The sequence below is a fragment of the Ruditapes philippinarum genome, unplaced genomic scaffold (genome assembly GCF_026571515.1).
Source record: "Ruditapes philippinarum isolate M1 unplaced genomic scaffold, ASM2657151v2 ctg9167_1_1_1_1, whole genome shotgun sequence".
Taxonomy (NCBI): domain Eukaryota; kingdom Metazoa; phylum Mollusca; class Bivalvia; order Venerida; family Veneridae; genus Ruditapes; species Ruditapes philippinarum.
Genome location: NW_026860394.1, coordinates 1 through 17425, shown reverse-complemented (window position 1 = coordinate 17425; position 17425 = coordinate 1). Strand labels below are relative to the sequence as shown.

The window sequence follows — 17425 nt, the reverse complement described above, 5'->3', positions numbered from 1 at the left end:
GGTAGTTTTATCTGTCGAGATTCATGCACTTCATGCACAAATTGAAAAGTGCTTGCCTCCTGGTAACACTTTGACAACCATGCTTTATCATCACCTTTCGTTTTAATGTCGAGGATTATTTAAAAATAACCATCGGTTAATGCGTTTAGTTTTTATTTGTTTTGGTCGTCAGACCAAACAAATAATGGTAGCGAAATTTCAGACTCTAATGCTGTTAATTGCAAATGCCGAAAGTAGTCCGCTTTTTGAAGCGGTTACTTCCCTTTATATGTAACACTAAGGGCGAAAAATTCAGCGGAGATCACTGCGTAAATATGGTCACATGCGTAAATATGGTCACATGACAGGCGCATTAATTTTCAAGCAAAATAATTCCCGAATGGTCGAAGATTTCTAATATTGATTTATTCTTTATAGATATACATGCTTATAGTAAGCGCCATGATTATTTACACAAGTGTTAACAACAGTTAGCGTCGTTACAAACCCTAATTTAGAATAAAATGGTTTTCTTCAGGCCGTTATCAATTCACCGTGGCCGAGGGGTTTGCGCGCTCGCTTAGGAAGCGAGGTCTGGAGTTCAAATCCCAGTTGAGGCAACTCTTTTTTTTTCTTCAAATTGTTTAAGTCAAATAAACATTGGATTAAATATCAGTGTTGCAATTAGTCTTATAGCCAATCTACAACAATTAAAACGCTGGAAAGCATTGGTGGCACTATACAAAAACAAATTGTTTTATAATCTCACAACCTTCACCTTTCTGACATTCTGAGACCCTAACAAATTCAGCGCCTTCTGTGCTTTGATTAATACATGTTGGAATAATATATTTAAATAATAATAATGCTGTCAGACTTATGATTCTAGAACGAATAGATAACTGTCTTATATTTTGTTCAATTTTGGATATTCAAACATTGAATTCTTGTTAATTACTTCAACTGTCAGAACAATATTAATAAAAGATAACGACACAATCGTTTTAAACAGAAAAACCGTGTACCGGAAAGCGTTTGTAGGCCTACCCGAAATAATTTTTTAACCCCTTTTACATGAAATTTTTTCTTTAAAGAAATAATCATTTTCATTTTTTTGGGTTTTTAGTTAAAAACTGACATTTAATTTGATTTTTTTGGAAAAGAAGCTCACGCTCTTCTGCAGGATTAAATGTTCTTTTCAATAATTAATTTATTAAAATTTGTTAACTTTAACTTTACCTGTTGAGAGATAAAAGGTGTCCCCTTTGTCATAGATAATGAGATAGAATACCGCAACAGGTTACTTACAACTTTGATCAATAAAAGAAGATCCTAACTATCAATGAAAAAAATGGGAATGATATTTCTATATTAAAGGCTTATAGCAACGACAAATTATAGTCAAAGTAAACATATATATTAAATTTACAGGAACAGCTTGGCTTTATGACTTATCAACTCGGGAGAGAAATAACAATAATGATATTCATACACCATGATATTCATATTCATACATTTTTAACTCAAAGGTATACGGTGATTGAATGAACAAAGGTAGGAAGCAGCTATATATTAAACTTTATTTCAAAATTTTCATCGTTTAATATTTCATTTATAAAGGACCAATATCTTTGTACATCTGAACATTTTCAGAATCCCATAGTGTCATCATTGTTTAAATTTTAGTTTACTCTCTATGAAATAAATACTTGACTTATTAAAAAGCACAATGATTTTGAAGACGGAAATTATTTTTACTGAAATTTAATCATCTACGACGTTTTAATTTTTTTTTGTTTAAGCTGAAATTTGTTTCAAACTTGCTCTAACAGAATTATGAGAATAATTAAGACTGAATTTCAAAAGAGTTTTCTATCTTTCCCAGAGGTCCAATGTTAAGTCCGAGATTTCTCATAACTAAACAATCAAACTATGCTTTATTTAGTGTAACATATAAAGCTATTTATATTTGCGAAATAAATCATCTTGTCTTAGTTTTAGATTTTTACATACTTTTTCTGGAGGCTTAGGTTGTTCTCTCACTTGCTGCTATTTACTTCTTTGTGGTTATTTTATTTACTTTGGTGTATTTAACTCACCCTCGTTTTGGATCCAAAAAAATCCTTTGCTGTTTACAGAGAAGTTTCTATTTTTGCTTTTTAATTATCATTTGATATAATTTCGAATATATATTTTGTTTATATGATAGATTTTATCTATTTGTAGATATTTATCGATTAAATATTGCTTACCGAATTGCTTTTCGTTAGTTTTACCTGATATTGATTCTGGGCTATTTGACCTAATTTTGCGGCGTGGTGTAAACAAAGGATTTGTTCACATTTTCATCCAAGTTTAAACAGGATTGATATATTCAGCATCATATTGATGGTAATATACTCAACACCCTAATAGTGCTGTGTAAGTTACATAAGCAGTTTATCTGACATTGTTGCTTACGACTTCACAATGCTCCATAATAACTTACTTCTAGGGCATTCATTTACAAAGAGGCTACAATTTTGGTATTTTCAAAATGACCTTCCTAACATGAATATAGACCGTGAACATAAATTATTGTAATTTTTTGGCATGGCACAGGTGGTGCCACAATTGCAAACCCATTGCACAGGAAATCTCTTTGGTCAGATATATCATTTAAATTTCTGATTTACAGATTGATGTCACATTTATTCATATTGGAAGTAATGATCTATGCAACTATCATATTGCTTCAGAAACTGTTGCTCATCTGAAATTGTTATTTTTGCAGAGGAGGTTTTATCCAAGGGCTGTAAAGTTGTTGTCATATCTGAAATACGTAACACTCCACAGGGATAAAATCAACGAGTGAAAACAACAAATAGACAGTTGAGCCAAGCTTGTAATTCCCATCCAAGACTGATCTTCTGGAGTCACTCAAGAAACAATTTTAATAAAAGATTTCTTTCAGATTTTGTAGGAGAAGATGGTGTGCATATTGAGCCTGTCCAAGGGCTACCACGCTATTATACTTCGGTGAGAGGATCTTTGTTGCTGGCCGAGAGAATGCTATGATACTGAATTATAGATTTAACTAAATATATAATAGATGTTATAGAATTTTTATATTTTCTTTTACAGAATATTACTTTGCTTAAAGCTTGTTGTTGTATATATTGGTTGTGGTGGCAATTGCCATAAAGTTTCCATAACAGCTATCTACAGAGATGAAGGTTATATTTATTCATTACATTAATGCGGTCTTGGCAAATTTACAATTGTTGGATATTACACTTACACGGTTAATGCGAATAAGAAGCATATAATTTTAACCGATGTTATATTCCCTTTTGCAATATCACCATTTCAAGCTGAAGAAATATTTTGTTTGACGCAGGGATATATACTCCTTTCTGCAGTGTCAGCATTTTACCCCGGTTTGACGCAGGGAGAAATTTAATCCCTTCTGTAATGTCACTTATTAACATAGATATATTGCCTTTTGTTTGACGCAGGGAGAAGTTTAATCTCTTCTGCAATCTCACTTATTAATATGAATGTAATTGATTTTTGTTAAACGCAGTGTGAAATTCAATCTCTTCTGCAATGTCACTTATTTATATGGATATTATTGTTTTACTTTGACGCAGGGAAAAATTTAATCTCTTCTGCAATGTCATTTATTTTTATTGTTGACATATTTATTTTGTCGCAGGGGGATTAACTCTCTTCTGCCTTGCACTTATTTATTTTGACACAGGGGGTTTCATTCCCTTCTGTAATGTCAATTTTGCAATTTACAAGAAAGCTTATCAAACTCAGAAGAAGGCCATCCTTTTTGTGATATCAATATACAAGATTCATAATAAGCTTTCATTACAACAAATTGTCTAATCAATACAATATGTGATGGTTATTCTACTTTCAATGACAAATGCCCAAATTGCCCCTGTTAATTTTGTTATTTTGTTATTACTTCTATAGTGTCCAATATTTCAGCATGCTAAACGGAAACCATCAAACGCCATTGGGGGCAAAAGAAAGGCTTCAAAAGCGTCGGACATGTTCGTGTCCAACTTTCGGTCATCCTTTGTGATATTATGACACAATTTTCTAGTCTCATTTTGATTAACTTAGTTTATTTAACTTTTTTTAAAATCAAGTCGTCTTGCACATTTGTGCCAGACATTTTCAATCCACTATTTGTCAGACTTTTCTTTACACATTCCCTTTCTTGTGATGACAGAAATAAAACTTCAAAGGCGTTCAGGCAAAGCAAATATAAATATTATTATTTCAAGACAACTTCCTCCAGACTTGATTTGCGGTATCTGATTATTGCAAACTGTTCGTTAATTTGATACGTCGATCAAGTTAATAATTCAACATACCACATATTCCCAAATCTTGGGGTATAAAAGTCTATTTGAATTCTGTCATTGAACAGATAAACGTATCAAACATTACAAAGTGTTTTTTTTCTTTTATTCACAAATATTGTACATAACTAAACATATATACAATGAGATTGTTAAACAATTTCCATTTGCGATATTCGTATGTTATAGAATGACAACATACATATACATACAAACAAAGACAAGGTCCTTGAAATTATCTAAATGTTAGTATATATCTTTTAAAAGTTTGAGTATTTTGTCTTAATTTGTATTTTACTTTAAAATCTATCATCTTGTATCTATAGTATTGAAACATTATTTCAAATTCTGCTTGAAACAGTTTTAATATGTCAAAATGTTTAATAAGTAATGGATACAGTACCAGCTTTTTTTCAAAAGTGTCTTATAAAAGACGTATCAAGACAGTATACTAGGATAAATAACAAATTGTCCGAGGCAAAGTCTTCTTCACATGTATGAACACACTCTTGGAAAAAATACTATCATTGTATCTGACGTATACGGCGATTCGATTGAATTTAAAGAAAGGATAAATGAATAACAAACAAATTGAGTAATAAACGAAAATTAACAAAACTAACATACATGTATTTAAATTTGGCAAGCATAACAAGAAAGTTTTATATCACTGGAATCGGAATATATTTGCACGGAACATGGTATATGTTGTTTAGGCAAATTTTGACAGATATAACAAGTTAGCAAACAGAATTGATATATTTCACTTGATCACCCTCCATCTTGATAAATCAAATACGAGAGATAAAATAAGATCATCTTTTCATCATCAATTCTTTGTACCATGTAAAAAAATCTGGAAAGAAAGTGATCCCTCGGAAGCATTAATGACAACAAAATTACATGACAACTGCAGATTCAGTTTGATTGAGTCTGTACATGAGGGATAATGAATAAGTGCAACATCCCTCACGGCCCCCTAGTCGTGATATATTTATATATGTCCAGCATTTATACACTCTATTATGAAAATCATTCTTGTGCTATACCCCACCTTTAAAAAGCTCTAATTCTGTTAACCCAAACCACCATCCAATATATTAATTAATATAAATGCTTTAATTTTATAAATTTAACATGAACATTTTCAGTTGATGGCGGTCATCTTATAATTTGGAGTTTTTCGGGAGGGAAGCTTTGGAGAAATTTTTGGTTTAGAATCTTCCAGAAAATAAAAGTTTAAATTGTGTGCAAATTTTGCCCGGGTTAACAAGCATGATTTTACCTGCAGCACATTAGCATAAAAATGTTATGGTAGACTTATTATTTGAAATTTCAAGGGGGAAATGCAATAAAGCTTCTTCATAAGAATATTTTTCAAGGTCACAATCTATCACTTGTGGGTTCTGTTAAGGTATGTTAACATAACATTTCAGAAATTAGAGAAGAAATATTATCACCAGAATCACTAAATTTAAAGTAGCCTAGGTCTTTGTAACATTGTTCTACGTCCAACATAGACGAAGAGAGTCTACAAAGAATAAACCCCGCTATTCTACTTGAAAAATAACTTCTTGTTGTATCGGCCAAATTATGTGGAGTTTCTGGTAGAGAGTGAATATAAAGGTGAGCGAATAGATAAAGTATAATATGTATCTCATGTAACTTCATTGAAATTCGACTAAATACAGTTGGTGACTTGTAACACATTGAAATAGCAGTTCGGATCTTTGCAATTTTCAACACCATGTGTGGTCCTTCTTTTAGAAGAGAGTCAATTCTCATACAAATTTTGATTCGTTGTGAGTGTGTTAGTTTGCCTTCGAGCAAATTTCTTTGCGGAATCATATAGCTTGGAAAATTGTTCGTCACAACAAAATGCTTCAGGTAGGCAAGTGCTTTTTTAAGTGCCACTATCAATGCATATTGAGTAAAACAATCATAGTCATTTAGTTCAGCTAACCAGAATACTACATTCTTCATAAGATAGGTAGACATATCTTTACTTAAAGGTTTCAATGTAACTTTAGCAATTTGTTTTAGCAATATTAAAACTTTTATAAGACAATCATTTAAACTATGAACCAATCTAATTTCTCCTTTGGTGAAACATATTCTCCATTCTAAGAATTGAAAACAGCTAGCCGTATGTCCTACTGGAACCACGTGTGAATCTAAATTTGAAACTTCTCTGACGACTGCAATAGGCGGCCATTGATAATTCCTTTCTCTACACAGCCATGCCGATAAATAAGAAGGGCATTCGCATCTAAGTGCTGTAACAGTATCAGTTAGTCCTGGGGAATCAAATACTATTGAAGGACCTTGAGTCTCATTATGTATGTTAACAAACTCTTGACTTCTGGGCATTTTACATAATCCATCAATGATTAACGCTTTTATTTTATTTTTTAAAAATTCACTAGAAAGGTATAATGTATTCGGAGCCAGTTCAACCATCGATTCATAAAGTAGTGTGGCAGTCCAAACACTATTACAAATTTGAATAGTTTGTAGTAATGAATAACCAGGGCGCGAATGATCCAAAGCCAGTTTGAATTGATGCTCACGTTCGTATGTTACTGAAGTAAAATGTTCTTTGCAGACTGTGTCCTTTAGAACTTTCATAATATCAGAATCATTCTCAAGAGGACCTGAAAGACCCTCGGCTTTACTTCCAACTATAATTGTGCTAAATTCAAACCAAGAACTCTTTTTGTTCATATCATCTGCATAACTACTTTGCATTTTCCTTCTAATTGATAACATTCGTCCTCCATATCCTTTGTAATCAAGTAAGTTCGAAATAAGGACTGAATGGTTTTGATACTGTGTCATTTTTCTCTGAGATATTCTTTTAAAATTGTATTGCTATGCAAATCTGAAATATTAATATAGGAACACATTTCTAAAATCAATATACACATATGTACAAGAATAAAGTAAAATTTCATGTTTATAACAATTTTTTTTCTGTAGCAAACATAATGCAATGCAAGTGTCTTTCGTTGGCTTGTTAACTGTAAGCTACTATCCATGTCAACACGAGTAGAGTATCCCCTTTTTTATTTCATTTTAGGTACATAATATCAAATATGTATATGTCTAAATAGAAAAGGTATAATCCAAGTATAAGTCAAAGTATCTTAACCGAGAGAAAAGTAAAAAAGCAGGTTTTTAAGTATATAAATTTTGAAAATTATCTTAGATTTGTTATATATAGTGAAAGTAAAAGCATCTACAGATGATAAATTGTGCAACACTTATTTAACTTAAAGATAAAATAGAGTTATTATGAATGTCCAAAACCGTAAAATTGTAAATGTTGCAGGTTTGGTTTGATTAAGCCTATTCATGGACGGTACTGTCAAGTGCAAACTACCGTCCACATCCAGGGCTTAAGCAGAATTCAACATTTAAACATAAAAATGGTAAAAATTTGAATTTAGAAATATACGGCGGTTATTGTGACACTTTCATGCCAATCCATGAAAAGTGGCTATCGTGTTCACAACGGGAAGACAACAAAATGGATTTTAAGGGAATAGAGGGAAGGAAGCCATGTATAACAATACTATAGGCGTCTGTTTAACCACACCTTATACGCATGCGTGGCGTCCATTTAGGATTCTATATTGAGAATTACATCATTGTTTTATTTCAAGAATTACATCATCGTTTTATTTATATCTCCCGGAAGTATACGGATCTGAAACGTGAAATATTGCACGATGTTCACAAACAGTTAAATATTGCAATACCGTCGTTAAATGTCGCAATGTCTAAATTCTTGTACAGAAACCTATTACTAAAATTTACGTTATTAAAATGATCTGGGGAGCAGCTATATGTCAGATAGAAGATGATTTGCTGTGATGTCAAAATATAAGTTGAAATAAAGATCAATCTTAGCAGGTATTATAAACAGGCGATCATTATTTTGGCAAAATGCCCTTAGGTAATAAAACAATTTTGAATATTTTCTTTCATTTAGCAGCAATGATGTCGTGGATTCAAGCTACGTCATCAGCTTGGGATTTATCTACAACACCGAAAAGATTATCTGAAAAGATTCAGTTAGAATTTTATTTAAGATCAGTATTTTTATACTGCCTATTACCCACAAGCATGTTTGTCTCAGGTTGTCCAAATAAAACAGATATAATGCTATAGATATTATGACATTTTCACTTACAAATTACACTTTTATCAACTTTCATTGATGCAAACAAACATGATTACGTTTTTCAGCAAGCCTAATTAGATTTTTTACATATTTTCTCGTTGGTAGACAATAAAAAATACATACTGGATTGGTTGACAATTAACAATATGTGTATGCATGCATTGAAAAAAAAACATATTTCAAGAGAAACGTGGCAAATGCTTCATTCGTCGAGAACATGGACAACCAAATTATTTATATATAAATACAAATTCGGCAATGGACAATTTAATGGTTGCTTTATTAAGACTTAAATGCACTTTAATGTTTTTCATTGTATTTTTCTGAATAGATTAAAAGATGGATCGGATTTGAATTTCAATTGTTCTCGGAGTAAAGCGGAAAATAAATCGCTTATTTCTTAATTAATTTCGTAGCTACATTGTGATAAAAGCAAAAGTGTGGTTTTTTATTAAGAATGTATAAATTAACCTGGTTTCTTTTAAAACATATCCGATTGTATAATTTTGAACTTGAAAGACGTTAACAACATTCATATATTACATGTAATGAACGTCTTAGTTGACTGTTAAAAATAACTAATTTAATACAAATGAATGTTTATTTACCTCAAAATATTTGTCTCGTCAATCCAAATACAATATGCTATCCTTTTGCATACAGATAAATATCAAAACAGTTTTATTTTTGTCAAATATCTCATATAGGTAATTTGTTTTGGAAGACTAGTTATATATCTATTATAGCTATGGTGGAACCTATGGTAATTTGAACCTTTTCCAATATAGATATAAAAGAAATACTTTACCAGTGACTTGTTTTTAAAGACCAAAAATAGATTATTTAGATGACACAGACATTATATTTTACCTTAAAGTTTCTGTCAACAGGCCAATTACTCCTTTTTAAAAGTATTTGAACAAATTTTATCTTTAGCAAACTTTAATTGAGATATAAAGATATAAGAAAAGTTAAGTTTTTTTTAATATTCTTATATCATTTCTTTAGTTAAACATTCTTTCAATTTTTTTAATTTAACTGATTTATTCTCTTCAACGACACAAATGATAAATATTAGTCAATTTATAAAAATATATGTCCTGAAAAAAGTATTGTTGAACATTTAAGCATACATAAAAGTAAATCACACAAATTTAAATCAGGGTCCTTCAAATAGAAAATAAATTCCTGTTCGGATCAACAGATAATTTGTCTGTTTTTCTTCTGGAAGTTATGTATTATAAAAATGAAAACTAAGAAAAATTTTAATTAGGCATACCTACGGAAGAGTATACTGACACCCAGAAATTATTAGACGTTAAAAAAACACAAATGATTTCAAAAACTTAAAGTACTGTTTTGAGCGTTTGTAAGTAACTTAGCTTCGCTATATATAGGAGAACATTTATTTCTGAAGGCTCAGAATAGAATGACTCTGCATATCCTTACATTACTATGAATGAGTGTAAACGGTATGCAAAAGAGTTCTGGTGTTTGGCTTCCAATGGGTCTCTTATAGGTATCTCTTCTTCAACATATTAGAGTATGCCTTTACAGTGTCATGGAGTATTTCCTAGGCCAGGCAGATTTTTTAATGAACTTTTGATTCTAAACTTTTTTACTCTTACTTATGAATGTTCATAAGTTACTTAGACGTGCACGCGAGATAATTAAGTGGTGCGCACGAGATACTTTGTCGTGGCCACGAGTCACTATGTGGTGCGAACGAAATAGTTCAGTCGTAATGGCTATCTATCTATCTATCTATCTATCTATCTATCTATCTATCTATCTATCTATCTATCTATCTATCTATCTATCTATCTATCTATCTATCTATCTATCTATCTATCTATCTATCTATCTATCTATCTATCTATCTATCTATCTATCTATCTATCTATCTATCTATCTATCTATCTATCTATCTATCTATCTATCTATCTATCTATCTATCTATCTATCTATCTATCTATCTATCTATCTATCTATCTATCTATCTATCTATCTATCTATCTATCTATCTATCTATCTATCTATCTATCTATCTATCTATCTATCTATCTATCTATCTATCTATCTATCTATCTATCTATCTATCTATCTATCTATCTATCTATCTATCTATCTATCTATCTATCTATCTATCTATCTATCTATCTATCTATCTATCTATCTATCTATCTATCTATCTATCTATCTATCTATCTATCTATCTATCTATCTATCTATCTATCTATCTATCTATCTATCTATCTATCTATCTATCTATCTATCTATCTATCTATCTATCTATCTATCTATCTATCTATCTATCTATCTATCTATCTATCTATCTATCTATCTATCTATCTATCTATCTATCTATCTATCTATCTATCTATCTATCTATCTATCTATCTATCTATCTATCTATCTATCTATCTATCTATCTATCTATCTATCTATCTATCTATCTTGTTTGAATAGTGTATGAACGTTTATATTTCTTCCTTAATGATTTATTGTTTACTTGTAGTAATTTTGATGCGAAAAATTGACATCTTAGACTTGTGTGCTCAATTCCTACACATCAAAACTCCATACCGATGTTAAATAGGCGATATATACTGCTCAGAGCGATGAATTACTCCAGTTTTTTATAAAGACAATATAACTTAGATCTTTTGTTACCAATTTCCGTATTGGGGCTGTTCTGCTCGGCACCCTGCAAACGATATCGTTATAAACAAAAGAAATTTTAAAAATTGTTTGGTATATTTCGTAATTCTTTGAATGTTATTTTACTTTGTTTCCAAGAGAATTAACCTTACAAAATCAGGCTTGTTCATTTCGTGTTTACATCTGTCCTTCACTTATGTAAGTTTAAATTAACGCATTTCTGTCTCCTTTCATGAATAAGTTGTGCTTAGGATAACGGCATTTCGAAAGTTATGACTGGAGTAAAATTTTAGTCATACATTTTTTGGTAGGAGGTATTAAAGCATCAAAGCAAAATAGCGAAAATGTAACGAAATACTAGAAAGTTGTTACTTTGTTGTTTCTTCGCTGCTTTTCCGCCACACCAAAAAAGTCAAAACTCAACAGTTGTAACACAAAAAAAAAACATTTGATATGTCGTACTTTTGCCTGATGTTGTTACTTTTCCGTAATTTCACCACGTAAATGCAAAAATATATGATGGCTAATTTGTGTCCTTGTGATATTATTGCTCTGCGGGCCGCGAGGCAAAAACACAAAATTGCCACATTGTTACCACTTTGCCGTTCTCTTGCTCTGCGGGGCACAAGGCAGATAACATGGAAAAAAAACGGTAAAGTGGTTTTCGTATCTGGCGGGGCGCTGAGCGAAATACGACATGACATAAATCAGCAACCACAAAATGTGATTTCAAAAAGTGCAAGAACGTTTTACTTTTTCTTATCTTTGTTTTTCCATATTTCTGTGGTAAAAACCCGAAAATACGCCATGGCATAATCAGCCACCATACGAAGCATTTTTTCAAGTTTGTGACGCTTTTGTTATCTGATCCATGGCTACGCGTTATTTGAACGTGTTCCAATATAGATATAAAAGAAATACTTTACCAGTGACTTGCTTTTTTAGATCAAAAATAGATTATTTACATGACATAGACATTATATTCTACCTTTAAGTTTCTGTCAACAAGCCAATTACGCATTTACGTATAATAGTATTTGAACAAATTATATCTTTACGCAAATTATTATTGAGATATAAAGATATAAGAAAAGTTAAGTTTTTTTAATATTCTTATATCATTCTTTCAATTTTTTTAAGTTAAAAACTGATTTGTTCTCTTCTTCGACACAAATATTAGTCAATATATAAAAATATATATTCCTGAAAAAAAATCTTGTTGAACATTTAAGCGTACATAAAAGTAAATCACTCAAATTTAAAGCAAGGTCTTTCGAATAGAAAATAAATTCCCTTTGAAAGACCAGGTGTTTAAATCAACAGAGAATTTTCTGTTTTTCTTCTGGAAGTGATGGAGTATAAAAATGAAAACTAAGAAATTTTTTAATTAAACATACCTACGGAAGAGTATACTGACCCCCAGAAATTATTAGACGTTAAAAAGAAAACAAATGATTTCAAAAACTTAAAGTACTGTTTTGAGCGTTTGTAATCAAAAAATTTATAGCTTCCAATGGGTCTCTTATAGGTCTCTCAATTTCAACATATTAGAGTATGCCTTTACAGTGTCATGGAGTATTTCTAGGCCAGGCAGATTTTTTAATGAACTTTTGATTATAAACCTGTTTACTCTTACTTATGAATGTTCATATAGACAGATTCATGGTGTCTAACATAGATATGAAATTATTGTTCATTGAATGCATGCAATTATTACAGACTAATTGTTTAAACTGTTTAAATTATAGAATGCGAATACTAATCTTAAGCCTATTAATAAAGTTTATGCAAAGTGCACTGAATGAGAAACTTAAAATATTACATGTATATATCTTTCATTGATGTTAAAACCGTGATTTCCTCTGCAATATGAAACATATATCTCAAATGTTATTCAATATTCTAGCTTAAGGACCATAATGGCAATAAAAAACATTTTTGTGACAGCCTTATCATATTCACTGTATCGACAAGCCTGTCACGTGATTATAGGTAGGACGCGCGCTTAGGGATTGAGAGGTCCCGGGTTCGAACCCCACCAGGGGCACTGCTAATTTCCTTGAGCAAGAAATTTACCTGCGATTGCTTCACTCCAACCAGGTGTTAATGGGTACCTGCGAGGGTGGTATAATTCCGTTGCGCCAAAGTGTCGGCTGCACTTAGCGGAGTTAAAAGACTCCCCAAGGGAGATTGATAGATAGATACCAGTAGCCCGATGACCAGGGGTAATAGCTGTAAAGTCGGTGAACCTGCGTAAGCATGAAACTTAGACTATAAAATGCAATTACTTACTTTTTTACTGTTAGTTCTTTAGATGTTAATAGTGAAAACAACACTTATTTTTCTTTTTAAACTTTAACATTTAAACAGTGTGAATTCATAGGAAAACCATAGATCTGTTATGACTGAAGATAAAATATACCGTATGCCTCTCAATTTGAGATAAAAATATAGAAAACATGAAAGTCTACAATGTTTCAGCAATTCATTTTCAACAAAAGATCTGTCAACATTCACATCAAGGGGAGGCGTAAGGGCCCCTTTCATAATCCCTCATGTACAGACTCAAACAAACCGAGTCTGCAATTTCATGTATTTTTGTTGCTATGGTTCACCTTTTCCCAGACTTTTTATGATAAATAATGAAAAATGACTAAAGCCGTGCTTATCCTTTTTAAAAATGAAATGCCCAGATGAATACAGAAACTATGTACACTGTATGCGTAATGTACAGCGCACAAGATACTATGTCGAGGCCACAAGTTACTAAGTCGTACACACGAGATAATCAAGTGGTGCGCACAAGATACTATATCGTGGCCACGAGTTGCTAAGTCGTGCACACGAGATAATTAAGTGGTGTGCACGAGATACTATGCCGTGGCCACGAGTTACTAAGTCGTGGGAACGAGATAATTCAGTGGTGCGTGCGAGATACTATGTCATGGCCACAAGTTAGTGAGTGGTACGCATGAGATACTATGATTTTGCCACGAGTTACTTAGTCATGGGAGAAGGTAATTAAGTGGTGCGCATGAAATACATTGTCGTGGACACTAGTTACTTAGACGTGCACGCGAGATAATTTAGTGGTGCGCACGAGATACTTTGTCGTGGCCACGAGTCACTATGTGGTGCGAACGAAATAGTTCAGTCGTAATCGCTTGCAACATTATGATTGTTTGAACACAAAAAGATTATCAGATTTATGTGAAAAGGACACAAAAACTATAAGATGACTAGTAGGATGGTAATATCTGACACAGCAGGGAAATCAACGTTTTTACAACATTGATATAGGGTCAGATTTCAACGTTATCATAACGTTAGATTTGTATTTGGATTAGAATGTTGAAGCATCATCGCAATTTAATTGTCAGTACAACGTTAAAAGCCTACAATACTTCAATGTTGAAATGTTCAACTTGCTTTCTGATCAAGACATGTTTGTGTATGTTGTATGTGCATTTGTATAAAATAACCAGTTTAGAATATATAAAATTACACATTAACCCTTTTAAGAAAAAGAAATCAAATATTGAAAACGTTTATAACATCAATAGAAAAGTATCACAAGGTATAAATGGAAATGATTTTTTCAGATGTATGTTTGATTGTTTTTTTGTTGTTTTTTGTTGTTGTTTTTTTTGTTGTTTTTTTTTCGTTTTTTTTTTCAAAATCCTCCGAATGATATAATTTTCTGAAAACACAATTAATACATTCAAGAAAATTATATTTGAATGAACTGCTTTGTTTTCTATCTAAAATAATTTATTTAATTTAAACAAATAAATATTTATTTACCTCGATGTGTTCCTCTCGACATGAAGGTTTTATTCCAAATGCAATTACTCGCCTTCTTGGCATACAAAATTCATTTTAAAACAGTTTATTTTTGTCAATAATCTCATACTGGTAATTTTGTTATGAAAGACTGTTGATATATTGAAAGTATGTATGTATGTATGTATGTATGTATGTATGTATGTATGTATGTATGTATGTATGTATGTATGTATGTATGTATGTATGTATGTATGTATGTATGTATGTATGTATGTATGTATGTATGTATGTATGTATGTATGTATGTATGTATGTATGTATGTATGTATGTATGTATGTATGTATGTATGTATGTATGTATGTATGTATGTATGTATGTATGTATGTATGTATGTATGTATGTATGTATGTATGTATGTATGTATGTATGTATGTTATGTTATGTTATGTTATGTTTTGTTATGTATGTATGTATGTATGTATGTATGTATGTATGTATGTATGTATGTATGTATGTATGTATGTATGTATGTATGTATGTATGTATGTATGTATGTATGTTATGTTATGTTATGTTATGTTTTGTTATGTATGTATGTATGTATGTATGTATGTATGTATGTATGTATGTATGTATGTATGTATGTATGTATGTATGTATGTATGTATGTATGTATGTATGTATGTATGTATGTATGTATGTATGTATGTATGTATGTATGTATGTATGTATGTATGTATGTATGTATGTATGTATGTATGTATGTATGTATGTATGTATGTATGTATGTATGTATGTATGTATGTATGTATGTATGTATGTATGTATGTATGTATGTATGTATGTATGTATGTATGTATGTATGTATGTATGTATGTTATGTTATGTTATGTTATGTTATGTTGTATGTATGTATGTATGTATGTATGTATGTATGTATGTATGTATGTATGTATGTATGTATGTATGTATGTATGTATGTATCTATTCATTTATTTATTTATTTACTTATTTGAATAATATAAAAGTTTATCTATTTCCATATTTATTGATTTATTGCTTGCTTGTTTGCTGGCTTGCTTGCTTGCTTGATTGATTTTTGTAGTTTTTATGCGATAAATTAACAATCCTGATTTACGAGGTCAGTACCTACACATCAAAACTCCGTATTGCTAGGACTGATTCTAACAAGTCAAAATACGCAGACTTTTTTCGCTGTCGATTTTCTTAGTGGTCTGTTATGTTCGGCACCCTACTAAGGCTAATGTAATAAACGAAATAATAATAACAAGTTATAGTATTAGTATGGTATAAACCGTTATTCTTAAAGTGATATTTTACCAAGTTTCCAAGAAATAAAGCTTATATATCAGAATTGATTTTTTTTCAGTGCGTACTAGAGAATATTATCCCTTAAAAAGACGCAATTCTGACCCATTTCATGAATTACTTGTACTTAGGATGACGTAATTTCGCAGGTTATGAATTAAATTCTAATCATACATTATATCTGTCACAGGGTCATTTGTCATTATATATACATGTATATACTTTACCATTATTATATCCAATATGATAATTATATAGTGCATTTCTTATAAATATATTCTTCCTTGTCCATCCACTCTTCATCTCATATTTACTCCCATAGCCTCATTATATCTTACATCATATATCATACACTAAGTATAGTAACTGGTGACGGGCCTCATTTTTTCGCTCATGATTTACCGCCACGCATGCGCTCGGCAGATTTGAATTACAGTTGTAGAGTGAAAACCTAACTTCTGACTTTCTTGTTTATTTATTTATTTTGCTGTCTCTGTGTGTTTTACAGGTAATTTACTTATATAAGTGTATTGATATATATTCATTCTTCATTTTCTCATTCATCGTTTGTTTCATGATTTTGACGGTTTTGTATATTTATGAAATGCACTGAAGATTTGAATTACAGTTGTAGACGTGAGAACTTATTTATTTATTTTGCTGTCTCTGTGTGTTTTACAGTCTCAATCACAAGAGAGAACTATAAAAACCCTTCGACGATTATAGAAGGTAACAAATTGGTGGCCAGTGTGACTTTTGTGTTTTTGGGGCGAAGCCGTTGTGGGCGAATCGAGGTGTTTCCCGTGACGTCACAGGACTTCCTCAGAGCAGCCAATCAACGCCATAGCTAGCGCTACACATTTTTCTGCTACGTCACTGCATATACACGTAGCATGGAGTGATTTGTTTTTATTCAATTTTAATAATAGATCGATCTAACTCTTCATTTATTTGGATTACGTTAATTTTACCGGTTTATTTTAACTAGATATCATCATATTTAACGCGTCTTCAAATAATTAAAGTTTCACTTTGTTTACATCAGGAATTATCGTCGTTGGAATTGAAAGTGAAAGTAGACTCTTGACATTTAACAGATTGTGATTTACCAATAATCTTTTT

At 31.2% G+C, this 17425-nt stretch overlaps 1 protein-coding gene across 3 annotated transcripts; it reads right to left on the bottom strand.

Moving 5' to 3' along the window:
* Positions 1-4440: 4440 nt before the first annotated feature.
* Positions 4441-15080, bottom strand: LOC132759914 (uncharacterized). Of its 3 annotated transcripts, XM_060751787.1 has the most exons (3): positions 14992-15080; positions 13264-13436; positions 4441-7221 (listed from the first exon to the last, which is right to left on the bottom strand). In XM_060751787.1, exon 3 carries the CDS (start codon positions 7176-7178, stop codon positions 5760-5762), a length of 1419 nt encoding a protein of 472 aa, XP_060607770.1. In that variant the 5' UTR covers positions 7179-7221; positions 13264-13436; positions 14992-15080; the 3' UTR covers positions 4441-5759. The 3 variants fall into 3 exon arrangements, with proteins under 3 accessions (XP_060607770.1, XP_060607771.1, XP_060607772.1); XM_060751788.1 differs by lacking the exon at positions 13264-13436 and having other exon boundaries at positions 14992-15053; XM_060751789.1 differs by lacking the exons at positions 13264-13436; positions 14992-15080 and adding an exon at positions 9135-9376.
* Between the last annotated feature and the right edge of the window lie 2345 nt (positions 15081-17425).

What these genes read in the sequence shown, in the direction of transcription:
- LOC132759914 (XM_060751787.1), bottom strand. Translation starts at nt 7,178, where the DNA reads ATGACACAGTATCAAAACCATTCAGTCCTTATTTCGAACTTACTTGAT.